Raw genomic sequence first — 27,279 nt, 5'->3', positions numbered from 1 at the left:
TGATTCTGAACTTGATTTATGTTAAACAATCCATTTTCTCCCTGTAGGTAGCCAGGCCCTCAGAGCCTCTTCTTGCAGCGCAAGTGTTTCTTTCTCTTTTTAATTGCACAAGAGTCTTGCGCAGATAGGAGTTTCACACATTTCAGTTCCCACTTGCCAGGATTTCCCACATTCTACTTTGGTGGACATCCCACGGGGAGGCGCCAACTGGCACTCCACGGGCAGAATCCAAGCTTGCTACCCAATGTTTTGGAAATGCCCGATGGCCGCCTCCTTTTGGGAGGAAATCATTGTACATATACATTTCATATTGGAAAGCTCTTTAATATTTACTGATATGAATGTTCTCTTAAATTACTTACCTGCTTCCTGGGACGTAACACGTGGGCAGCGTAAATGGATTTTTCGCGCCCTTTCGGTTGCTAAAAGACTGATACAGCAATATTGGAAAGATAAAAGCTCACCGCCTATAACGCAATGGACTGAAGATTTAACAACACTAGCAACGTTTGAAAGAGTGGTAGATGGGCGCAACTTGCAAATGGACTTATATGCGGCTATTGGGTCTGCATTTACTGAAGTTTATTTGTAACCTTTTTTTTTTTCCTTCCCTTTCCCCCCTGAATATTGTAATGTGTCCCAGTACAGGGAAAAAGGCGGAGTATAAATATAATAATAATAATGATGATGTTAGAAACTGAGGATTTTGAATATGTTGTTGGTATTTTTATTTCACTTATTTTTTATTTTCAAGTTTTGTAATGTTTTGTCTGTTTTGTTTGGTAAAAAATTCACAATACAAGAGTAATAATAAAAAAGCTTGCTATCCAACGTGCTGCCGGTCAGAAGCGGTGCCCTTCTTCAGTGGCTGCCAGGAGGGTGCAGGTGTCATCAGCTCAGAAGTGGTGCCTCATGTGCTGCCGTTCGCTTGGCAGGACCCCTCCCCGAAGACTCACGCGGGAAGCAGCGCTGCAAAGCCTGCTTCCGAGGCAACAGCGCCCGTGCCCTCCCAGATGCTCTCAGTTCAGCCTACTGGGCTGAAGAGCAGATAGCAAAGCAACATGGAGGCAGGCAGGCGAATCCCTGATGTTACGCCCTAGTCAGGTCTGGGAGCCCTGCTGCCTGTGGGTCCAGACATGTGCACCCTCCTTCTTATGGGCAGTATCCAATTGTGTCATCCCGCAAACTCAAAATAGTGCTAGTGGAGCTCTGCTGAATCTCTGCATTGCACAAGCGGTTGCCCATTGCACTTGTCCAATTGGTTGTGCGAGCAGTTGTGTAATTGGTTGCACAAAGGGCTGAACAAGCGGAATGTGCAACGGGTTGCACAAGCGGAATGCGCACAACCGTGCTAGCACAAACTTTAGCTGGATGCTTCTCTTGCGCAGAGTTGGAACCTCAGTTCGGCTAGTGCAGTATCATTTGTGCTAATGGAAGGACACAGTTGGATACTGCTTCATAAAACACCCCAGCGTGTTTGCTTTGCTTCACAAAACCCCCTTGCAATAAAAATCCTCAGGAGAGCATCCTCATTTATATAGAAGCATAGCTGAAAGAGACCTCAGAGATCATCCAGTCCAACCCCCTGCACAGTTCAGGCTCTGCAATGCAGGATGAAGCTACAGCGCCTCTTGAGAGATGGTTGTCCAGCCTCTGCTTAAATACCTCCAGCTAAGGAGAACCCACCACCTCCCGAGGCAGCCTGTGCTGCTGTTGAACAGCTCTAACTGCTGAGAAGTTTCCCTAATGTTTAACTGAAATCTGCTTTCCTGCAATTTCTTCCGGTTGGTTCTAATCCTGCCCTCTGGAGCAACACAAAGCAGAGCTGCTCCACCTTCTACATGACAGCTTTTCAGAGATTTGAAGACCGCTATCACGTCACGACTTAATCTTCTCTTCTCCAGGCTAAATACATGTAGCTCTTTCAACTGTTCCTCATAGGACTTGGCATCCAGTCCCCTCACCCTCCTGGTTGCTCTTCTCTGGACATGCTCCACTTTGACCTTAAAATGCATTGCCCAGAACCGGACACAGTGCTTCAGATGCAGCCTGACTAACACAGAAAAGAGCAGAACTGTATCTGACTCCAATTCTGAACACTGCCACGATCAAGGATCTTTGCGTCTGCTGCTCAATTCTGTTCATGCAGCACCTCCAAAGTGATTCAACAGCACTTTCTGTTGTCCTACCTTGCGTGGTCTGGTGCTGTGAAGGGAACGGTTCGAACACACGCGCCAACATAATTGACGGGGAAGGGAAGCAGAAAGTGGGTCTTCATCTGACATGGCTGGAAAGTGGGATCCTGAAGGGAAAAAGTCACAATGGGTTTGGTTAGACCACCTCTGGCACAGATTTGGAGGTGGAACAGCCCTTACACACTGATGGTGCTCCCTTCTCACCCATCCAAGAGCATCAAGAGTCCCTTCACGTCTAAATTAATGGTCAATTCTGCATCAGCTATTTTGACACAGCACAATCGAGTAAATGAAGGCGAGTATATTTTTACTTTATTTATTACATTTATATCCTGTCTTTCCTCCAAGGTGGCATACAAGATGTTCCTCCTCCTCTCCATTTTATCCTCATAACAACCTTGCAAGATAGGCTAGGGTGAGAGTTAATAACTGGCCCAAGGTCACTCGGTGAGCTTCATGGCAGAGTGGGGACTAGAACCCAGATCTCTCTAGTCCTAGTCCAACACTCTAACCACACTGGCCCTCACTGTATATGTGTGCTCAACTAGATCACTTTGAGAGCTTAAAACAGCCTTCCCTAACCTGATGACCTCCAGATGTGTTGGACTACAACTCCCATAATCCCCCACCAGCATCTCCTTGAGACACATTGTTCCCCCAGCTTATCCCGATCAACCTCTTCTCTCCTCTTACTTTCCTTTCCTTTCCATTCCTTCCTAAATGTACTTCAAAGCCCATTGATTGTCTTTTCTTGGACTTAAAAAAAATCTTGTATGCCCTTTGAAGGCTTTTCTGACAAAAATATATGCAGCGCAGAATATGATGCAACATAACAAAGTAGGAATATTAGTTGTCAAGGGATACTAGTAACCAAGGCTTCATGAATCGTAGGAAGATGGGCTGAAAGGAGCACAGGAACTGGTAAGGCTCAATTCATGGCACCGATCTGTGGAGTAAGGGAGAAAACCAACTCAAGCCACATTAACCAGACTCACCGTAATGAGCTTCCTTGTGATCTGGGAGCAAGCAAGCGCCTCACTGCCAGCAATTTGGGCATCCGAAGGTTTCTACAAACACAAGACTTTGTTGAATTGGTGGAAATCCAGCTGGCTTTGCTGAGTCGCGAGTACTGCTTCCCTAGGCATTTCCTTCCCACCCTTTGCCAATTCTCACGTTAGAGGTCAGGCCCAGAGAGACCTGCAGCCAGCATTAATGCTGGGGATCCCCAAGGCGGCTAAGATCCACAAGGATTAGGTTGTAGGCCAGGTGTGGGCAAGCTGTGGCCCTCCAATGTTTTGGCCTACAAATCCTGTCACCCCTCAGCATTGACTATGTTGGCTAGGGCTAATGGGAGTTGTAGGCCAAAACACCTGGGGGGGGGGGCATCACACAAGTTGTCTGGCCTTGTTTATAGGCTAGCTTTCCCCAATCTGGTGCCCGCCAGATGTGTTGGACTACAACCCCCAACATGTCCCAGCCAGCATGGCTGACTGGGGCATGCTGGGAGCTGTAATCCAACATACCTGGAGAGTGCCAGGTTAGCAAAGGCTGTTGTGGGCAATGGGAGCAGCCAAAGCAGAAATGACACAGGAAATCCACAATCGCATCTCCCAATCTTCCCTCTCCTCATACTCTAAAACAGCTGCAGGAGAGCTACATCATCAGAGAAGTAATGCTACAGGAAAGGATGCAGAACTGTTTCTCCTCCACCACCTCACACCGTTTTCCTGATCTAAATCCCCATCCAGATGAAATGTTGTTTTAAATTGTTTTCGATATATGTTGCTGTTGTGTGTGCAATTTGTTCTATGTCATTCCATGAATGGTTTTATACTGTATGTAATGTATTTTAATAGTTTCTTAGTTTCGGTGAACTACCCAGAGAGCTTCAGCTATGGGGAGGTACAGAAATATAATAAATGAAAAATGAAATGAATCCCACAGAAGTTGCTATTAGCTCAAGCTGCGGATAAATATTTTAGTTATTTTATTTGTTTAGTACATTTCTAATCTGCCCAATAACTAACATTCTCTGAGTGGATTACAGCCAGTTAAAAAATTGAAATGCCATTTTAAAACACAGTTAAAAATGTAAAATGCAAGTATTTAAAAGAATAAAATACAGTATAATGCAAAATGATAAACAACACAGGAATCGATAAAACTGCCATAAAAATCTAGAACCGAGTCTCTGAAGTGCCTGGGAGAAAAGAAACGTCTTTGGCTGGCGCCAAAAAGATAACAACATAGGTGCCAGGCAAACCTCTTTGGGGAGTTTAATCCATAAGTATAAGTGCTCTACAGGCATTTTCCCCTCTACAGAGCTAGTAGCAGCTTTGGAGGAAAGAATTCAACATCTTCTCCCCGACTCCGGCTGCTCTGATCAAATTTGGACACAGCCTCCCCTATGACTGCTTTAAAGTTCTCCATATATATGAGCCTCATTCAATCATAGAGTTGAAGGTAACTTGGAGGTCATGTAGTCCACCCCACCCCCTGCTGTAACTGGATACAATTATTATAAATTTTAATTTAGCTGTCATCCCAAACTGCAAAAGATGATGTAAATTCTCTCTCATTTTCAGACTGAACCACCACAAGGGATGCAAGTATGGTATGTGAAGTGTGCTAATATCTGCCAACATGGAAGACACAAAACATCTGCTTAGGAAAAAGAGAGATAGAGAGACTCTCCCTTAATGTGTGCAAGATTTCTATTTATGCAAGATACCCAAACTTACCAGCTCTATGGCCAAGTATGCTTTCCATTTGCATAGGAACGGAAACATGAAAATCACTTGCAATCAAAGGATTTTATATTTTAAGTAAGTCACCTCCTTTACCTCGATCACATGTGGACGAATCGGCTTTCGTTCCTTTTTGCTCCTGGCAATGCTCGTTATAAATTTTTCTACAGCTTTTACAGCATTCGGCATCTGCTGAGGCGTGGCATTCACTGAACATCTATGCAGGAAAGACAATACATCTAGTTGCATAGAAAAAGGGACATTTGCACAAAACGAGTTGTTCTTTTACACCGGGGGCCCCAACCTTTTTGGGCTGGTGGGCGTATTTGGCATTTTGAAAAAGTGCCCCCAACACCACCACAAATTAGCTGCTGTGTGTCTGGGAGGAGGAGCCAATCACAAAAATGTTGAGAGCACCCCCCCACACACATACCCTGGCTTATCTGTGTTTGTGTGTGTGCACATTAATGTGTACCCTGTGTGTTTACTACTTACTCTGGCTCTTTTCTCTCCCCCTCTGTTTCTGGGTGCTCTTTTCTCTCCCCCCACTTTCTTTCTTCCCTTCCTTCCTTCTCTCTGGCTCCTTTTTCTTTTTCTCTTCCCCTCCCTATAAAAACCAAGGAAGTGATTTGTCCATTGGTTTTAACAGGGAGAAAACCACCCCCACAGCAGAAAAATGGGGGGGGGAGGCCAGCCCCCACCAAATGCCCCAAGGTGGGCCAGGTATGACTTCTGGCCTTCAGGTTCTGCACCCCTGACATATAGATTACTAGGTGGTTAGACAGAAAGCTAGCAAATAGTTTAGAAATCAACTCCAGTCAAGCATCAGATCAACACAAACAGAATCTCACCGCATGTTGTCGCTATTTAAGAGGTATTTCTTGATGCGTGGCAATTTGCGGAGCACGAGCCTGATATCGGACATTTCAGCAATTCGCTTCATCAATTTCACCTGAATAGAATTTATTGTAAGTCACTAGTAAAACACATGCAGATCTGAGGCCCTAAAAGACTTGGACAGCTTCTTCGTGCTGCTGCTGAGAAACCTCCCTTTGTTTCAATTGCACTATTGACATGAATTGAGACAGCAGCATCCAGTGCGACCACGCCAGACCTGAACATGGTATTACAGCTGAGCATTTGCACAGTGCTTTAGGGTGCAATCCTATGCACGTTTAGACAGAAAAAGTCATACAACTCCCAGCATTCCCCAGCTAGCAGTGCTGGCGAGGGAAAGATGGGAACTGTAGGACTTCTTTTCTGTCCAAACATGCATAGGATTGCGTCTTTAGACTCTAAAGTTTAGAGTTCAAAGCAATTCACACACATCTTGTTCTAATCCCTGCAACAGCCTTCCCCAAACTGGCACCCTCTAGAGATGTTGGACTACAACTCCCAGCATCCCCCAGCAAGCCATAGTGGACTGCAACTCCCAGCAAGCCAGACTCAAACCAGGAACATCCTGATTAGTTGCTCTGTTTCTTCACCACACCAGAAAACCCGGTCAACACTCAGTGCAGAAAAATTTGCTGCCAGATTTTCAAATGCACCATTCTCAGATCCTGCACCAGGAACAGCTATAGCCTTTGCCAAGATGCCCAGTGTTGGACGATGCAGGCAATTATGTCCCATTCCCCCGCCTGGATTGACTAGCGACTATGTGAGGCCCAGCTTGCTCTTCCCAAGCCAGCATCTCTCCTCTGCCAGAATCTGGGGCAATACTGCGTAGAACGGTGTGAAGGTTTGAGGCCTACAGAGGCAAGGAAAAGAAAAAGGTCAGGCGTAGAAGCCTGGAGTTTTTGTTGGGAGGGGGTATCCCTCAGAGGAGTAGTTTCATTTCCCCGGTTAAGTTTCAGTTGCATTTCTCCAATAAAGTTTCATTTCTTCAGGTCTGAAACAGTACTTTCAGTTTGGGGGGGAAGAGGGTATAAAAAGAGAGAGCTAGTAAGAGTAGAGTCAGAAGACCAGAGTAGGAATAAGCAGCCTAGAGGAGTCTAAGTGCAGCTAGGATAAAGGAACTTGCATTTTGCAACTTTTATTTTCTCTTAATGCCTTTTGTATCACTCAGTTCTATTGTGTAAATACCTTTAGTGGTGATTTGCTTGCTTTAATTCACCAGTAAACGGTTGTGGTTAAACCCTCTGTCTAGAGCGTCAACCACCCCACGTCTACAGCCTAAACCCCACGTTACTGGGTAGGGGAAGGTAAGAGAAGGAAGGTGGGACTCTTAAGATGGCAAGAGATCCTTGAGGAGTTACTCAGGGGATCCAGGTCATAAGGGGAACCCTGACAGACAGAGAACCACATTGCGGGCTCCTCCTCCCCAGTGACCTGGACCGTCCAGTGTTACGTGAAGGATGCATGCTGCAGCAGCTCCCATGCTGCACAGGTAATGTTGGAAAGGGCTCTAATATGGTTCCACATATTGCACAGAGGCAGCACAGGAGCCATAGCTGAGTGACAGAATGCCTGCTTTGCATGTAATCTCCAGCTGAACAGATGGGACAGCAGGCAATAGGAAAGACCTCTGCCTGATACCTGGAGAGCTGCTGCCAGTCAGAGTAAGATGGCACTGGGCTAGGTAGACGAATAGCCTGCCCTGGAATCAGGCCACTCCCTATGTTCCTACGCCTCCCTTCAATTTACCTGCTCCATGCCATTAAACATCTCTTGCAACTCTCCTGCAGGAGTCAGGGTTCTGCTGGCTCTAATCGAGGCATACAGGTGTCCAGAATCGGGAATTCCGTTCGACAGCTCTTGAGCTGTCATCTTCACCAAGACTTTGAAATGTTCCTCGTCTTCAAAATGGGGGCTGCAAAGGGAGAGAGGAAGGAGAGAAGGGAAGAGAGAAAGATCAACCAGGCTGTTACAAACAGGAGTAACGCACTGGAAAAGTTTACAACTCAAGTAGCCCTAAGACCAGCTCCATCCAAATGACCCACTATGGCAAGTGCGTTGAACCTCTTTCAGCCTGAGAGCTGGATTCAGTTTCAGAAAAGTTCTTGGGGGCCACAAGCCATTGGTGAACAGGGCCCAACTACCAGCAGATTTAGCTTAAAGCTTTTACTGCCAGTAATCATTTATTCATTCATTCAGTTTCTATACTGCCCCATAGCTGAAGCTCTCTGGGTGGTTCACAAAAATTAAATGAATCAAGCCTTACGAGAATCATTTCAGACTTTTAAGAAGGGGGAGACCACACATGCAAAAGCAGGAAACTACCAAATAATCAGCAATTGGGGGGCCAGGTGTGGTCATCTGGGAAATCCCAGAGAGCCAGATTGGGACTCCAGGTGGGCCCACAGACCTGACGTTTAGCACCCCTGTGCTACAGTCACCAAGATTTGACAGAGACCTTGCTGTGAATGCCACCACCCTACGCATCAGGTTAGAACGTCAAGGGCAACCCAAAGTCACCGTCTGCTTTGCTTCTGTTAATGCGCCAATTGTATTTAAAACAAACGGCCATTTCCACAAGATAGCAAACCCAGCCTTGCCACCGGGCATCCCATTCAGTTCATGGCCACAACAACCGCTTCTTTCCTGACGAGCATACTGGAATTATATGCCTTTTTTCAAATACATATTCATTAGTTTCACACTTTTTTTTTTTTTTTTAAGAGCGCACCTAAGTGCGACATGAACAAACTCAAAATGGTATTAACAATCAAATGCTATAGACAAGAGCTTTTGAGGCTATGGAGAGGAGGAGAAAGAGGAGGGGCAAGGCAAGAAGAAGAAGATTTCATCTTTCTGTTCAAGTTTTAAGAACTCAAACTATGGAAAAAGAGACTAAATTTAATTGGTTATGGTGAAAAATTATAAATGCCAAGCAGCCTATGGATTCCACCAATACCTTGGTTTGTAAAGTAAAGGGGAAAATATACATATATACAAATGTACATAGATGTACTAGTCTCTGTCAATAAGTAGATTTAAATCCAACATGTTCCTTTTTATTTTTCTTTCTGTTGGTTTGTTTAATCTTGTTTTGGAAAAACTTTTTTGTTCTGGCAGGCCTTTGGGGATAGATTGCCTGGACGTGTGAGCATAGATGGATTGGTACTATTGTTTATATTGTTGTTGTCTTTCAAAATTCTGATATTTTATACAATTCTAATATTATTGATGATTTAATTATATTTTTAACTTTTGTGTATTTCTATTTATATGTTTTAACTGTACAGGTTTTTAATGCTGTAAAGCCACCTTGAGTCCCAGTACTGGGGAAAAGGCAGGATATAAATAAATATAATAATAATAATAACAACAACAACAATAATTTCTTTAAAAGTTTTAAAAATGAGAGTAACTGGACTTCAGAGAGAACCATTAGTAGCATAGAATGGGGCCTGTCACAAAACCTCCACATGCTGGTCTGGCACGTCTCATTCAGATGACGACATCAGCAGGCGCCCAAAGGTCAGGGTAATCGATTGGCGGGACAGTGACTTCTGGGTCTTCTGAAGGAGGTGATGGAACAGAATGGAAAGGAGGACTCTCCACAGGATCAATTAGAATAGGGTTATTTGTATGTGAACCGATGTGAAGTAAAATAAACACATTATGGGGATGTTATTCTGGTTTTAACGTCCCCAAGATTTGTGGCCTGTGCAAGCCATCTATCAGGAAAGTGAACATCTGCAACAAATTATGCCCCCCCATACTCTACTTGTTGAATATTTCACTCCAGATGTGCATCATGTCAGGTAGATTCCTATCCAGGCACAGAGAGCTGAAGAGCACACCCTAAAGGAAAAATTAAAAAGATATATATCAGGTCACTGGACAAACAATTTGACATACCCATATAGTTGACCTGAGGAATATTTGTGAGAATGTTGGGAGGGTTTTTGTTTTTTGTTTTTAACAAAAGTAACTGCCAACTGAAGTCTTTTAACTTGTAAACAAAAACTGCATCAATATCTACATTTGTATCCCTTTGTAAAAATAAATCCTTCATCAGCCAATGTCCTATACTGGGAACTTCTCCTGCACAGCTGTGCTCTTTTGCAGCTCCTCCTAAATTTCATGGGGTTTAGCACAGGCCGTCTCAGTGGACAGGTCTTAAAGTAGCACTCCCTTTCCCTCTTCAACGCACATATCCCCCCACACCCTGCATTCACACAACTGTCCTAATGTCCTGACATCAACATAACTCTGCAGCACCTGCAAAGCCTTCAAAAGACTTTGTCAGCCCAAAGGAAATGGAAGCATCAGGGGAAAATCACGTTTTGCAAGCAAAAATGAAATTCTCGTACATCCCTATTTTTAAGCACTCCCTCTGAGCGGTTTTTTTTTTTTGGGGGGGGGAGAACTGATAGGGAGGGTTGGTTAGGCCAATCACTAGTTACCACCAGGTTGGGGTAAATCTCCTATGCTGAGCTTGTCGCAGGAACGAGAGCAATGGAGGCTAACACTATAGTAATTGTCACACCATCGCAGCCTCCCCAAACCTGGTGCCCTCCAGATGTTTTCGACTTCAACTCCCACCATCCCCAGCATGGGCAATGGTCAGGAATCCTGAGAGCTGTCATCTCAACCAGCTGGAGGGCACCAGCCCCGGGAAGGCTGTGCTACCGTAATACCATAGATTGATACTGCACTTGCCGTGTTCAAAATGGCATTATTTCCATGCATTATCTCAGTAATTCTTACAAAAACCCTGCAAAGTGGATCAGAGTTATTATCTCAGTATTACAGATGAAAGATTGTGAAGGCTGAGACAAAGAGAGAGAGAGAAGTTTGCCTAGGGCTCTTACTGAATTCAAGGCAGACGCAAGATTTCCTGATTAGTAACTCACTTAAATCACTCTGCTATGATCGGTCTTGCAATAAGCCCATTTTAAGATGTCTTAAAAGAGTCTGCCTGTCTGTCACATTAGAAGAATATGTATGAGTGGCTGTCAAATTAAATCAACAACATTAACAAACCCTGAACTAGGTTTGCATCTGATCTGCAGCAAGTGAAGCATTACATCCCTTGGGCTGTATCCAAAGGGATACAGGTACAGATACCCAATGGTAGTCTAACTTAAGTCCCGTTCATTTCAATGGATCTACTCCAAGCAGGACTAACACTGGATACAACCCCTAGTCAACACAACCCTGATGTTAAAAGAAAATTCGTGCCCGCTAACAGGAAGCCAACTCACTTGTTCGTAGACATCCAGATGGGAGTCATCTGCAGTGATATGAGGGCCGACAGAAAGGCCACCCGTTTTCAGATCTATTTCTTGAGCTTGTTCTCTATAACTGAGAGCCCCACAACCCATTCTGCAAGAGGGAGAGAAAGAAGAGGCTGGGTTCCCCCATGGGCCCCATGGACTCTGGGCCCACAAAATCCGATGCACATCAAGTCCTTTCTCCATGCATTTAATTCTATACAATTTGCTCTACGCATGTGCATAATTCAGACGGCAGCTCCTTGGCATAAGGGATTATTATTGGCCCCCCACTTACTTAGCCAAAGTTCATCATCTTAGGCTGGGGTTCCCCAAATTTGATCAGTATGGCAAAAGCCCCTCCTACAGCCAGCACAAACATGCATTCCCTGGAAAGATCTCCATTAATTCCAGAGAACTAAGACACAGGGACCTTTCATTTCTGTGATGGGTTTTTGGCAGAAAGGAGAATCGGCAAGAGAGACACACACAAGCAAGAGACACTTTGCACAAGCTCCGAATGAAGCGAGAGGAACGTGTACGAACGCGCGCGCACGCACCTCACCCCCCTTGTCTTCTGCAATTCCAAGAAAAGCTGTCACATCTCTCTTGCTGCTTCCACCTTCTGGAAATCCACAACGGAGTGAGAGCAGTTCCTGGTGCACCCAAAGTCACTCCTTGGATCCTAGCCTTCAAATTCCCACAGCTGTATGGCCCAGGGGCACAGGGTGCGCGCAGGCCAGCTCGACAGCGCCGGCCCATTTTTTTTTCTCTCTGAACAACGGTCCCTTTCTTAAAACTTACTCCACCTTCTGGGGCCCCAACTCAGCGGCAGCCGCCTCTTCAGACAGCATGCACACAGGAGGTTTGCGCACTGCAGCTGCATATGCACAGCCCATGGCTGTGTCCGTAAAGATCTGTGTGCATTAGGGCACTAATGCAACAGCAGCATTAGGAGAGGACATGCCAGATTCCCACTTAAAACCAGATGGGGGGCTGTGGGCAGAAAACAGAAGTGCTGTGGCTAGATCAGAAGTAGGCAACCTCGTACCCTCCAGAAGCTTTGGACCACAACTCCCAGAAGTCACAGCCAAAGTGGCCAATGGTCAGGGATTCTGGGAATCGCAGCCCAAAAGACCTGGAGGGCACCAAGTTTCCTACCCCTGGGCTAGAAGCTCCCATATGACTCTGCTGCCCCCCTGCTGCTCTTATGAGTACCAGAGCCATTTTGGTGCTAAACCTCAGCAGCAACACGGGAAGAATGCCAGGCTCCTCCCAGAACTTGGCACCCTCAAAGTCCCCAATCTTAAGCGTCTTGCACCTACGCTGGAGGACTGGTCCCACAGTGGGTTTGAGAACCACTGGCCTGGGACATGTTGAGATTCTACTTTTAAACCTTTCCCCACTTGTTAGACCTGTTGTTCTCTCCAAGCAACTTACGCTGCTAAGAACCAGAAGAAGACCGATGGTGCTGCCATTGAGAGGAACAACGTCCATGACGGTTTTCCGAATGATAGTAATCTGGCCCATCCCATCACCCCAAAAGACACATGAGTAAGGACGATTATCAGTCTTTGCTAGAAAAAAAAGCAAGGGCAGTTGCATTGACCTTGAATAAAATTCTAAAAGCCATATTAGTGTAATACCTGTATTAGGCCCACCAAATATCACAAAAATGTGCAAGCTTTCGAGGTCTCCAGATCTCTTAACCAGACACCTGTTTTTTATAACATCATGCCTGATGAAGGGATCTGGAGATCTCAAAAGCTTGCACCTGTTCTGTGATCTTTTGGTCGGCCTAATAAAGGTATGACACTGATACGGGTTTTGGAATTTTGCTAGAGCAAAGACCAGCGCAACAGCCCCAAACACAAAACTTGCTTACTTGGTGATGACATTGCAGAAGAGGGGAACGTAAGGTCTGAGCTCCTCTGGGAGGGTGTTGAGACTGGAAATGGTGCGGAAATACACCATGCCATTGGTGGGTTGAGCACAGTACTGGACCGGGACATCCTCGGCTAGAAACCAAAGAGAGGAAGTCAGAAACATCAAGCCATGATGTAAATTTGTTTCCCGCCTCCCAGCTGAGCAGAGCAGAGCAGAGCAAGCTGCTCCAGCTGGTCCAGGGACTACAGAAGCAGGCAAGCTCCCAGAGAGCGAGCGAACAGAGCGAGCGAACAGGGGGAGCAAACAGGAGTTGGCCAGGGGAGTTGCAGTGGTTGAAGAGACAAAGGAGACAAAGGAGACAGAGGCTAAGAGGTAAGTGGGTTGCAGGAAGCCCAGGGCGCTGCCCTTTATCCTTCTGACTGGCTGTGAGCTCACCAGGAGCTTCTGAGAGCTCCAACTGAATTGGAGGGGTGTGGCCTGAGTACTCCCAGCAGCTGACTGGGCAGGAAGCTTCAGTCTGTTTCCCGCCTCCCAGCTGAGCAGAGCAGAGCAGAGCAAGCTGCTCCAGCTGGTCCAGGGACTACAGAAGCAGGCAAGCTCCCAGAGAGCGAGCGAACAGAGCGAGCGAACAGGGGGAGCAAACAGGAGTTGGCCAGGGGAGTTGCAGTGGTTGAAGAGACAAAGGAGACAGAGGCTAAGAGGTAAGTGGGTTGCAGGAAGCCCAGGGCGCTGCCCTTTATCCTTCTGACTGGCTGTGAGCTCACCAGGAGCTTCTGAGAGCTCCAACTGAATTGGAGGGGTGTGGCCTGAGTACTCCCAGCAGCTGACTGGGCGGGAAGCTTCAGTCTGTTTCCCGCCTCCCAGCTGAGCAGAGCAGAGCAGAGCAAGCTGCTCCAGCTGGTCCAGGGACTACAGAAGCAGGCAAGCTCCCAGAGAGCGAGCGAACATAGCGAGCGAACACAGCGAGCGAACAGGAGTTGGCCAGGGGAGTTGCAGTGGTTGAAGAGACAAAGGAGACAAAGGAGACAGAGGCTAAGAGGTAAGTGGGTTGCAGGAAGCCCAGGGCGCTGCCCTTTATCCTTCTGACTGGCTGTGAGCTCACCAGGAGCTTCTGAGAGCTCCAACTGAATTGGAGGGGTGTGGCCTGAGTACTCCCAGCAGCTGACTGGGCGGGAAGCTTCAGTCTGTTTCCCGCCTCCCAGCTGAGCAGAGCAGAGCAGAGCAAGCTGCTCCAGCTGGTCCAGGGACTACAGAAGCAGGCAAGCTCCCAGAGAGCGAGCGAACAGAGCGAGCGAACAGGGGGAGCAAACAGGAGTTGGCCAGGGGAGTTGCAGTGGTTGAAGAGACAAAGGAGACAGAGGCTAAGAGGTAAGTGGGTTGCAGGAAGCCCAGGGCGCTGCCCTTTATCCTTCTGACTGGCTGTGAGCTCACCAGGAGCTTCTGAGAGCTCCAACTGAATTGGAGGGGTGTGGCCTGAGTACTCCCAGCAGCTGACTGGGCGGGAAGCTTCAGTCTGTTTCCTGCCTCCCAGCTGAGCAGAGCAGAGCAGAGCAAGCTGCTCCAGCTGGTCCAGGGACTACAGAAGCAAGCAAGATCCCAGAGAGCGAGCGAACAGAGCGAGCGGACAGGGGGAGCAAACAGGAGTTAGCCAGGGGAGTTCGGCAGGGGAGGTCAAGGGGGAGGCCCCTAACATTTTTTTTAATTTTTTTTTACTAACTTTTTTTTCATTTATTTGTCTTGTAACACACACTTCCACACCAGTGGGACTCTGCTTTTAACCTCTACTGAGTAGAGGAGCAGGCACAGGCTAGTCTAGAACAATCACAAAGCTAGACACAAAAAGGGAAAAGAGGCTATGGAAGGACAAGACTCTCCAGTGGTGGTGACCTGCAAGGTGTGTGCAATGTTTGTTTTCTTGCCTGAGAACAACATGGCCTACACCTGCAACAAGTGCAAGTTGATCACGCTGCTGGAGGAAAAAGTAAGTGGACTGGAGCGGCGACTGTCAACCCTCCGGGGAATAAGAGAACACGAAGAGTTCTTGGACAGAATGGGGGAACTACAGCAGCAAAGGGCAGACCAGAAGCTTGAAGAGCAACAGCAAGATGAGGCAGTGGGAAATGCTGAGGTGAAGAAAAATGGAGTAGAGGATACTCCTTGGAAAACGGTGACAGTTAGGAGAAGAAGAACTAGACGCCACTCTGCACCAGTGGAAGCGGTGGAGCTGTGGAACCGATTCCAGGTACTTGCAGATGAGACTGGAGGACAGCCTGCAGAGGAAGAATCACAGGGGAACCTGCATGAGAGTGAGCAAGAGGCTAAAGGTCAGTCAAACAGAGGCGATGAAACCCAGGCCTACAAGAAGAAGAAGAGAAGAGTGGTAGTAGTGGGAGACTCCTTGCTGCGTGGGATCGAGACCCAAGTATGTCGCGAAGACCCGTGGACTCGCCAGGTATGTTGTCTCCCGGGAGGACAGATTAGAGACGTGACTGAAAGGTTGCCTGCACTCATAAAGCCCACTGACAGGTATCCCTTTCTTCTCATCCATGTGGGAACAAATGATACCGCCAAGCGGAGCTACGAAGAGATCACGTCAGACTTTGAAGCTTTGGGAAGGAAACTCAAGAACTTTGGGGCCCAGATAGTTTTCTCATCCATCCTTCCAGTAGTTAGAAGAGGGATAGAAAGGGAACGAAAAATACTCCGGGTGAATGACTGGCTACGAAGGTGGTGCCGACGAGAGAGATTTGGATTCTGGGACCACGGGCTATACTTCCTGGAAGATGGGCTGTTGGCTAGGGATGGGTTGCACCTCACAAAGGCTGGGAAGAATGTGTTTGGCCACAGCATGAAGAACTTCATCAGGAGGGCTTTAAACTGAATCCTACGGGGAAGGGAGATGTAATGTTGGGGGTAACAATGGACGTAGGCGCATGCACTGCAATGGAGAGAACAGCGCTGATAGCGCCCAATAATAGTCTTCAGACACATGTAGGAAGAAAGCCAGACTATGAAGCACATGGTCTTCGATGTCTATATACTAATGCCCAGAGTATGGGAAACAAACAGAACGAACTTGAACTCTTAATACAGGAGGGAAATTATGACTTGATAGGTATAACTGAGACTTGGTGGGATGACTCTCATGACTGGAATACAGCAGTTGAAGGATATAACTTGTTCAAAAAGAACAGGAGGAACAGAAAGGGAGGCGGGGTTGCACTGTATGTGAAAAATACATATCTCTGCACAGAAATACAGGAGGAGGAGCTTGGTAGCCCCATCGAGAGCATCTGGGTTGAAATAAATGGAGCAAAGAATAAAAGGAACCTGGTGGTCGGAGTCTACTACCGGCCACCCAATCAAGGAGAAGACAAGGATGAAACTTTTGAAAAGCAAATAGCCAATGTTTTAAGGAAGCATGATGTAGTAGTAATGGGGGACTTCAATTTCCCCGATATTTGTTGGGAGACAAATTCTGCAAAACATGGCCCCTCCAGGAAATTCCTGACTTGTGTGGCGGATAACTTCCTCCTACAGAAAGTAGAGGAAGGAACTAGAGGATCGGCTATCCTTGACTTGATCCTAACCAACAGAGATGACTTAGTGGATAAAGTAGCAGTTACAGGAACTCTGGGGGAAAGCGACCATGTTGTACTTGAGTTCTTGGTTCTAAGGGAAGCAAAAGCCGAGTGTACTCAAACGCGTACCCTGGATTTTAGGAAAGCTGATTTTAATAAACTCAGAACAATGATCAGTAAGGTCCCATGGCAAGCAATGCTAGCGAGAAAAGGAGTCCAAGATGGGTGGGAACTTTTAAAAAAGGAAATTCTCAAGGCACAATCACAAACAATTCCAACAAGAAGAAAAGGTGGAAGACAACAGAAGAAGCCAATGTGGCTTCACAAAAAGCTTAGGGATGACCTGAAAACAAAGAAGGACACATATAGGAAGTGGAAAGAAGGCCAAGTAACAAAGGAAGAGTACAGGCAGGTAGCACAGAATTGCAGGGATGGCGTCAGGAAGGCTAAAGCGGAGAACGAGGTGAGGTTAGCGAGGGATGCTAAAAACAACAAAAAGGCTTTCTTCAGCTACGTGCATAGTAAAAGGCAGAGGAAAGAAATGGTTGTTCAGCTATTAAATAAGGATGGCAAAATGATAACAGAGGACAAAGAAAAGGCAGAGGTGCTCAATTCCTACTTTGGCTCAGTCTTCTCCCAAAAGAGGGTCTATGACCCCCCTGGCAAAGGCGAAGTACAGGCTGAAGGGGCAGGATTGCAGCTTGAGATCGACAGGCATATGGTCAAGGAACACCTCATTACTTTGAATGAGTTCAAATCTCCAGGGCCAGATGAACTGCATCCTAGAGTCATAAAGGAACTGGCAGAAGAGCTCTCAGAACCGCTGTCTATTCTCTTTGAGAAATCATGGAGGACCGGGGAAGTGCCAGATGACTGGAGGAGGGCTAACGTTGTCCCTATCTTCAAAAAGGGTAAAAAGGAGGAACCTGGGAACTACAGACCAGTCAGTCTGACATCAATCCCTGGGAAAATTCTGGAGCAGATCATAAAGCAATCCATCTGGAAGCACCTTGACAACAATGCAGTGATTACTCGAAGCCAACATGGATTTGTCAAAAACAAGTCCTGCCAGACAAATCTGATCTCATTTTTTGATCAAGTCACCTCCCTTGTAGACCGTGGGAATGCTGTAGACATCATATACCTCGACTTCAGCAAAGCTTTCGACAAAGTGCCCCATGATATCCTGATGAGCAAACTAGCTCGAAGTGGGCTAGATGAAACAACGATCATGTGGATCCACAGTTGGCTACAGAATCGGACCCAAAGAGTGCTTATCAATGGGACCTTCTCAAGCTGGGGAGAGGTAACGAGTGGGGTACCGCAGGGCTCAGTCCTGGGCCCAGTGCTCTTCAATATTTTTATTAATGACTTGGAGGAGGAGGTGCAGGGAATGCTGATCAAATTTGCAGATGACACAAAATTGGGAGGGATAGCTAATACTTTGGAAGACAGAAACAAAATTCAAAGTGATCTGGATAGACTGGAGTGCTGGGCAGAAAACAACAGAATGGCATTTAATAGGGACAAATGCCAAGTTCTGCACCTAGGAAAAAGAAACCAAATGCACAGTTACAAGATGGGGGATACGTGGCTCAACCACACTACGAGCGAGAAGGATCTTGGAATTGTCGTCGATCACAAGCTGAATATGAGCCAACAATGTGATGTGGCTGCAAAAAAGGCAAATGCTATTTTGGGCTGCATTCATAGAAGCATCGCTTCCAAATCCCGGGAAGTACTAGTTCCCCTCTACTCAGCACTGGTTAGGCCTCATCTGGAGTACTGTGTCCAGTTCTGGGCACCACACTTTAAGAAGGATGCAGACAAGCTGGAGAGGGTTCAAAGGAGGGCAACAAAGATGATCAGGGGACTGGAAACAAAGCCCTATGAAGAGAGACTGAAAGAACTGGGCATGTTTAGCCTTGAGAAGAGAAGACTGAGGGGAGATATGATAGCGCTCTTCAAGTACTTGAAAGGTTGTCACAGAGAAGAAGGCCAGGATCTCTTCTTGATCATCCCAGAGTGCAGGACACGGAATAATGGGCTCAAGTTACAGGAAGCCAGATTCCGACTGAACATCAGGAAAAACTTCCTGAGTGTCAGAGCAATACGGCAATGGAACCAATTACCTGGGGAGGTGGTGGGCTCTCCCACACTGGAGGCCTTCAAGACGAGGCTGGACAGCCATTTGTCAGGGATGCTCTGACTTGGATTCCTGCATTGAGCAGGGGGTTGGACTCGATGGCCTTGTAGGCCCCTTCCAACCCTACTATTCTATGATTCTATGAAATAGTGATCGACACAATCTTGACCAATGGAGGCTGCTGACCCAGCCGTTACAGGAAAAGCGAATGTGTGTGCTTCACCAGGTTGCAGGCCATGACCACATCAAGATTACGCGATGGCTGCAGCAGCACCAACCTTCCAGGGTAGGCCACTCTGCCATGCGCCTGTTGCATTTTCCTCCATTTTGCCACCATCTGCCCTTAAGAATGTAAGAAGAGCCATGATGGATCAGACCAAGGGTCCATCTAGTAAAGCACTGTGTCCACACAGTGGCCAGCCAGCTACCCATGGGAACCCTACAAGCAACAACACCTTCCCAACCATGTTCCCCAACAACTGGTGTACACAGGCTCACTGCCTCTGGAACCCTTACTTAGCTAGTTCACCTGGAGGGTGGTCAGGCCCTCTCAGCTCTCTCGCATTTAGTCATGAGAAAGACAGCCAGCTAAAGCTCCAGTCTCTGCTGGCCGGTACTTAGCTTGTCCTTCCCTCCCTCGGTGCCTCACCTGGCACTCTGGTCAGAATAGTCTAGGCAATGTGGGGGAAACAAACCTTGAAGATGCAAAGTGGCAAAGCAATCCAGCCCAAGAATCCAATTAAGGGCGTTTATTAAAGTGAAGGTAAAAACAGGGTAGGGGAAAGGAAGTAGGATTTTCGACTCGGCTCATATACACGTTCAGACCCATTCTGAGCTGTCCCTGCCACCCCTTCCCTTTCCCCCAACTTACCTTCCAGCAGCAGTAATGGGCCTTCCTTAGGCCCTAAAGCCTGACCCAGCAGGAACCCTCCCTGTGCAAAGAGCCCTGGGAATTGTAGTTTTCCAGGGCTTCTGTGCCCTTACTGAGATGTTATGACATAGACAGGGTTCCTGTTTCCAGGGGCCAGATACCAAACTAATTCCTTGCTCAGGGGTGGTAGAATTCTAGACTGTGCCATTTAAGAGAGCAGAGAGCAGGAGGTGGGGGTGGTGGAGATCGTAAATTTGAGAGCTTCCTTACGTTAGGGGATTTTTTTTCTTTTAACAGAGAAGCATTCAAATCTCTCTCTCTCTCTCACGCACACACACACACACACACTCATCCATCTTTGCCGATCTTCTGCAGTGATACACTCCAGCATTCTGCTACCCCAATCTGCCATGCCATGCTGTGCAGCAAGAGTACTGGCTCGATAAGATGCTTATGAACCTGCTTTTACCTTATCATCCCCTCTATTTCCAAAGTACAGGGGTGACTGTGGAGCCTTACGTAACCAAAATGGCACCGACCAGACAAAAGAGTAGGCATCAGAACGCTTGAGAAAACCCCAAGATTTGCAGAAGTACAAAACATTGTTAAATAGGGGCGGGGGGCACCGATAGACTGCAGGGGAGGACAAAAACAGCCCAGTGAGGACTGAGCATGCTTGTTGGCCACAAAATGCTGAGTGTGTTTTTGGGGGCTAATGGGCAGACGACTGGGAGGGAGTGAGAATGGAATGGAATGTCCTAGAAGAGGGCATGGCTGGCACCCTGAGTACAACCATTCTTATGCACCGCAACATTTTGTTGCCGGTCCCACTTATACTGCGCTGAGGTCTGCCTTCATTTCCATGTGGCCTGAACCCAGGGCGCTGTCAACCACCCAGACCCCTAAAAACAGCCAGCTATTCTGATGCAAGGCTCACTACATTCCGCAAGTCCTACACCAGCCTTCCCCAACCTGGTCTCCCTCCAGAGGTGTTGGTCTACAACTCCTAACATCCCCAACCAGCACGGCCAAGGATCTTTCTGGCTGGGGATGATGGGAGTTGGGAGTCCACACTTCCAGAGGGCACAAGGTTGAGGAAGGCTGCTATGCATTTTCTGTTTAACTGAACTTCGGAGTTCTATCCCTTCCCCGCCAGAGATCAGTTACTCTAACCTGTAAGTGCCGTCTCCAGCTCCGTAAACGTAATCCTGGGCTCGATGTCGGAAACTTTCAGAGCTGGGAGGCAGGATGTATCTTGAGGCTTGCTCTGCAGATCCAGCAATTCCAAACCTAGCAGACAAGAAGCGGAACATTACTCAGCAGTTCTGACAACACAAGCCTGCGTCTTTCAAGCGCCCTGGCAAAAAAAGTGGAACACAAGTTCCGCAGCAATGGTAAGGATCTAGCAAGGCCCTCCGGGGAGTTGTCAAAACAATCCCTCAATGAAGCACTTTCCATATAGCTACCGACTACTATCAAACCACATGAAAAATCCACTCCACCCCCATGAATTCTGACAAATCAGTAGAATACACAGAAGGAAAAGAGAAACAGGGACCTGTTGTCTTTTAGAACAGGGGTGTCGAACCTTTTTTAGCCCAAGGGACTAATTTCATTTCAGAGAAACTCTTGGGGGCCACATTTCAGTGGTGGGAGAGGGCTGAAAGCAAAAGGGGCAGGGCAAAAATAAGAGTGTGTTCTAGCTTAAAGCTCCCACTGCTGGTAAGCAAGCCTTAGGAGACGAATTTCAGCCTTTAAGAATGGGGAAAAAACCACACACACAAGGCAGGAAACCACCAAACTATCTGCGGTTGGGGAAAGGGCCGTGGCCATCTAGGAACAAGGGAGGACAGGATTTGTCCCACAGGCCTGAGGTTCAACATCCCTGCTTTACAATCAGTGGCTTCCAGAACTTTTCACCTTTCACATCACCATTTGCTGAGGAAACTCTGAATATTTACCGTGGAACTCCTACACAAGCCTTCCCCAACCTGAGATCACCAGATGTGTTGGACTACAACTTCTGCCATCATCCCCAGCCATATATCTGGAGGGCACCAGGTTGGGGGAGGCAGCCCTACACATTCCATTGGTTTGTTGGGCATGTTCTAGACAGCATGCTCAATTTGTGTGAGAAAGTGACTCTGCCTATTGGGACTCACTGCCACCCTACATGAACTAAAGAATTCACCCCAGATGCAACCAAGATTCCCCCTTTTCACTGGAGGAGACAGAGAACCTGCATGGAGTAGTGTCAGACTTAAGACAGGAGAGACCCAGGTTCAAATCCCCATGCAGCCATGAAGCTCACTGGGAGACCAGTATATCTCAAGCTAACCTACCTCACAGGGCTGTTGTGCAAATATGGCGGGTGGGGGGGAGAAGGACCATGTATGCTACCTTGAGCTCCTTGGTGGTAAGGCAGGTTATCAATCTAATCATTAAGAACAGTAAGAAAAAAAGCGATAGCGATGGGTGAAGCTGTCATCCAGGGAAAAACCTGTCTGCTATTACCAAACTTCTCCTTAAAGAACTCTGATAAAGCTCCCAGACCACCCCACGGCACCCTGGAACATGGTCAGAAAGCTACAGCTTCCGACTAACATTAAGAAAAAGGAGCCTGTCTGAAAAAAATTAAATAAAAATTATCTTTAAAAATATCATTTTTAATATCTAAATATTTTAAAAGTCTATGGAATCAGCTAGATGAAAATAGAAAAATAATGAGCTATGTCAGCCTTTCCCAACCTGGTGCCTTTCCAGATGTGCTAAATTGCAAGTCCCATCATTCCCACCCAGCCAGGTGGCTGGGAATGATGGGAGTTGCAGTCCAACACATCTGGAAGACACCAGGGTTGAGGAAGGCTGAGTAATACATTCAGGCCTCAGAATTCCGTACCAAAAGCTTCACCCATTTCGAAACAAGAAGCACCAAATTCAACGGGAAGAAATTGGCACAGGGTCATTATGACGAATGTTAGGCAAACATGTTTCATTTGTGTAAGTCAGGCTACAGTGCTGAGTAAAAACACGAAGGATCAAGTCTGCTCTGTAGTTCTGCATGGCAGCTCTGTAGCTTTCACAGACGCGCCAAGGGGGCGCAGCTCAGAGGAGGAGCGCAAGTTGCACTTGCTGACGCTCTGGGCTTCAGTCTCCAGCTAGGGACAGGCGGGCGAGCAATGTTCAAGAGTGCCAGGATTCTCCGAACATCTTCTCATGCCAGATTCCTGTTCACACTTGAGATCGCCGCTCACTTCGTATGAACGGGAAACTTGTACATATTGAGCAGGAGATTTGCGCAAATCTCCCCAAGCGTGCACAAATTTCCTCCACAGACTAAAGCGGATCTGATTCAGTCTGCAACAGAAACTGCACGAATTAGGACATTGCACTGGGAACGAAACAGACGTGAGCATGTGTTCGACAACTCGCGAATATTTTCGGCAGACACATCCTCATGTGTTATGCTCAGGTCTCCGAACGGGGCATGCTTGCATGGTTTGTGAGCAAAATCGAAGTTCTCATACATCCCTATCTACAGCGAAAAGAACCTCCGATAGCAGGGCTTGGAGAGTCCTCCTTCTCTCCGCTAGTCATCATACAGCACTACTGGGCTAGATGAAGCAATAGCTGGATGTAGCAGAAAGAAGTTTTGTACGTTTTTTTTTTTAATATTGTGAAATGTCAACAATAAAATTATATAATAAAAAGGAAGACAGAAAAAAGAACAGAACTGAAGCCAGCCATGCTGACTTGGGGTGGGAATGTGTGTGTTCCAGTCGAACACATCTGGAGGGCACCCGGTTGGGAAAGGCTGAGGCAGAGAATACTCTGCAAAATGCCAACGCTCTCCATTTTCAAAATCTGAGCAGAACAGTCCCTGACTCTGGCCGCATGGGAACCAAATCCTTGACATAGGTTTGTTTTCATTTTTTTTTTTAAAGGAAAGGGATGGAGCATGCAGAAGAGCCTAACCTTTCTCATACATCTGTTTCTTCTCTTCTTCGGAAAGAGCCTCTACCTTCTCTTTCAGTTTTGCTGCTTCCATCGTCGCTTGTTTATCATAGAACGCCGTATCTGGACTCATCGACAGCAGTAGTCTATGGGGGTTACCCTTTTACCAGGAGCCACGCCAAGGAAGAAGAGTAACAATCAATGAGAAGATTATTTCTCTTTTCTTCTTCCCTCCCAATCCTGCTCAATTATTGGTATCAATACCTTCTAAATGAGCTCACTCTGCAAGAGACATTGCCTTTTGTTTCCAGGGCAAGCACAACAGTACAGGCAAAGGGGGGGTGGGGGAGGAAACCATGAGCAGATGCATCAAACGTGCAGGGGTCGCCAACCTTGTCAGGCTAGTGGGCGCATTTGGAATGCTGAGAAAGTGTCACAGGCACTGTCACAAAATGGCTATCACAACGGGTACAGCCAGTCACAAAACACCCATTTCACAGACCCCTGTCGGGTCACCTTGCAACTCCCCCTAACCCAGCCCCGGTGTCCTTGCTTCCTCCATCCCATATCAGATAGCCCCCAGCCCTCCCCAGCCCTGGTATCCCTGCTTCCTTCTTCCATTGGGTCACCCCCAGCCTCTCTCCAATCTCCACGCTTTTCCTCCCACTCCACTGGTTCCCTCCAGCCCCTCCCCGCCAAGATTGTCCTGCTGTCATTCCCAAACTTTCTCGCCTACCAGACAGGGGCAGGCTTTGTCCCTTCCTTTCTTTTTTCCCCAGGGCAGCTTCAAGGCAAAGTGCTGGCCTTTCTAAGAATGTCTCTGGGTCCACATAGGGCCCAGAAGCATTCTGGGAAATAAAGGCTACCCAATTTGGTGTTTTTTTTTTAATAGAAGAAACAAACAGGTCATCGGCATGGCACTTGTGGGAACAGAAGAAGTGTCTGTTGGCACAAGAATGCCCATGGGCACTGTGTTGCCTACCCCTGCGTACCACAGATGGTCATTCACAGCCAGAATAGTCTTCAGACAGACCACGTTATGTTGCCCAGGTCCTTCTCACATTAGCCCAGCAACACAGGAAATAACAGTGGAGCACTGGGCAGGGTGGCGGCGGCAGATCTCTTTTATATCTCGCTTGTGAGCTTCCCAGGCGTGCCTGCCCCTGGTCCAGACCTGCTTCTGGACCACACCAGCTTTTGGCCTGAACCATCCATCCAATTCTTACGTTCCGATGTTCACAAGACCAGCCATTCAGAGGTCCACACTGAACTCAGGGGTGCAAAGCCTCAGGCCTGGGGCAAAATCCGGCCTGCCTAGGGTCCAATTCCGGCCCTCTCCAGTTCCCCAGATGACCATACTCCCTTCCCCTGGATCCACTGCCTTTCCCCCCACCCCCACTGATGGTTTGCTAGTTTCCCGGCTTTCGTGCAGTTTTAACCCCATTCTAAATGGTTGATATGCCTCTCCTAAGGCTTTGTTATCAGCAGCAGGAGCTTTAGGTTAAAAGATGCTCGCATTTTTGGCCCCTCCCGTTTTGCATTTGACCCCACTTACCACTGAAACGCAAACCCTCCAAGCTTCTCCAGAATGGAATTCAGCCCTTGGGCTGAAAGGGGTTCGACCCCCCTGCTGTCCTACCTTAAAGTACTGCTTGACTTTTTTCTGAAGGAACTGGGGATCCTCCCGCAGGCACCGTCTGAATCGATCCACTTTCTCGGCAATCTTCAGCAGGTCAACGGGGTCCCCTTCGTGGTTCCAGCAGGAGGCGACATACTTGGGTAATGAAAGATGGGGAGCAGGGAGGAAATGAAGACAGGCACGTCCCCTGTGAATGCTGCAAGACCAGCGCACCGGAATGTATTTTCTGCCTGCGGCTGTCCCCGCTCCTGGCGCCTGACCCATCCAAGAAACAGGTGTGTGTGGGGGAATTGGCATACCACCAAAAATACCCATAGTGTACGCAAAACTCCACATTCTGCTTGAGGAGGAAGAGCCACTGATATACATTACATCCCAGGTATCCCCGATCCGATAAAAAAATCCAATTTAGTTAAAAAAAATTAAGCTAAAATGGAATTGGTTATATGATTCTGTATATGCAAGATAAGCTCTAAAAGTTTACCGGAACTTCATGCAGATGTATGCATGTATTGATTTACAACATTTATATACCACTCCATATTGAGAACAGATTTTGGAGCTGTGAACACAACAGATAAAACAGTAAAAGGATAAAAAGATTAAAACACCAGATTAAAATTACGCTATTTAAAAAAAACAGAATACCAATAGAAACATGACTGCTCAATGAAGGAGTGGCTCCTGGAACAGTGCTGTTTTCAGGAGGTGCCGGAAACAGCACAGAGTTGGTGCCTGCCTGACCTCCAGGGGCAGGGAATTCCAAAGAAAGGGGGCCACCACACTGAAGGCTCTTCTGGTGGACTCCAATCGGGCCATAGATCCATGTGGAACCACCAGGAGATGCATATTCTCATTTCCCACCTGTATCCTCCTATTTCCCTTGGTCACGCAGAAATACTCTTAACCTATGTACAAGGTTGCAGTTAAGACTGAAAAGCAAGACCCTCAGTCCTGTAAGATCAATTTTAATTCTGAACAAGACAAATGGCTGGATCCATATTTAGTCATACTTAGAGTAGACCTATCATAATCAATGGGACTTAAGCTAGTCACTTGAAGTATGACTAAGTTCGGATCCAGCCCAAAGCTTGGACCCAATAAATGGCTACTGATTTTGGGAAGGAACACTTACTGAAGTTAAGGCCAGTCCAAAGCTGGTTGACTGATGCTTCATCTGGATTTCAATTTTGTGGAGTAACGCTTCAATCCTTTCATCCTCAAATCCATTCCTCGAGAGAAAAATAACACATTTAATTCTGCTGCGAGAATGCAGAAACAATGAAGCTAGCTAGAATACTCCACTCCCAAATAAAGTGCATAACTTGGAAGGTGTGCTGAATATCGCCTCCCCCCCACCGCGCCACTTTCGCAGGGTCATTCGTCCACCCCAAAAGCGGGACGGAAATATCTGGTGACTTTCAGGGGGTGGGGTGCAGGGCATGAATTTAAAGAATTTCACTTTCATCTTAAAATGAGGCAACTAAAAGAGGTTTTCCATTTTTGTTTTGCTTTTTTTCCACAGAAAAAAGGTCTTGCAGCTGCTTCAAGTGGCACAGCTCCTGGATGCTCTACATGCCCAGGGGCATTATGTGCTGGGAGGGGGGGGGATGGCTGCTCCTATCGGCCATAATCAGGGGTGTTGCACCACCTTGTGAAAACTACAAAATAGAGATGTACGGATTGTGTAAAATCCGTTTCGTCTCTGTTTCATGGACTCTCAGGTGCCTTTCGTTCTGTAGTATGCCCATCAATGGAATTGGATTTTTTTGCTTCCAAATTTGTGCAAAACGTGCATAAATGTGCAAATGCCCCCAAATGTGCATTTTTACACTTCAGCCTATGAGGGAAATATACATTTTTGGCCAGGGTTTTGGGGTTGGGTTTTTTTAAAATTTTGCATAACATTCTATGACAAAATTTGCACAAAGTTAAAAAGTCGGGAAAGTTAGAAAATCGGTTCACAAGCCCATGGAATCCACCCGCCAGGGGAAAAGCCAGTCCAGAGCAGATTGAAGGTCAGATCCAGGACATTCTGAACTCATTTGGTTCTGTTGTGGATTGCTCTGACATCCCTACTACAAAATTCAGCTGG

The 27,279-nt window shown here is 47.1% G+C and overlaps 1 protein-coding gene across 1 annotated transcript in view; it reads right to left on the bottom strand.

Moving 5' to 3' along the window:
* Positions 1–27,279, bottom strand: part of PITRM1 (pitrilysin metallopeptidase 1) — a 50,598-nt gene that overhangs the window by 7,549 nt on the left and 15,770 nt on the right. Inside the window, exons 12-23 of the mRNA XM_084859228.1 lie at positions 26,320–26,416; positions 25,185–25,319; positions 23,567–23,705; positions 20,765–20,881; positions 12,992–13,124; positions 11,098–11,218; positions 9,615–9,691; positions 7,589–7,754; positions 5,794–5,894; positions 5,039–5,159; positions 3,191–3,262; positions 2,190–2,302 (exon numbers count right to left, since the gene is read on the bottom strand). Coding sequence (XP_084715354.1) covers positions 2,190–2,302; positions 3,191–3,262; positions 5,039–5,159; positions 5,794–5,894; positions 7,589–7,754; positions 9,615–9,691; positions 11,098–11,218; positions 12,992–13,124; positions 20,765–20,881; positions 23,567–23,705; positions 25,185–25,319; positions 26,320–26,416 — 1,392 coding nt within the window. The remainder of the gene's footprint in view (positions 1–2,189; positions 2,303–3,190; positions 3,263–5,038; positions 5,160–5,793; positions 5,895–7,588; positions 7,755–9,614; positions 9,692–11,097; positions 11,219–12,991; positions 13,125–20,764; positions 20,882–23,566; positions 23,706–25,184; positions 25,320–26,319; positions 26,417–27,279) is intronic.

Source organism: Heloderma suspectum, chromosome 5 (genome assembly GCF_057233095.1).
Source record: "Heloderma suspectum isolate Gila_16-S chromosome 5, 16-S_ref, whole genome shotgun sequence".
In the NCBI taxonomy this organism is placed as follows: Eukaryota; Metazoa; Chordata; class Lepidosauria; order Squamata; family Helodermatidae; genus Heloderma; species Heloderma suspectum.
Note: the sequence above shows the minus strand (reverse complement) of the source record. Positions and strands in the feature narration are given on the sequence as shown.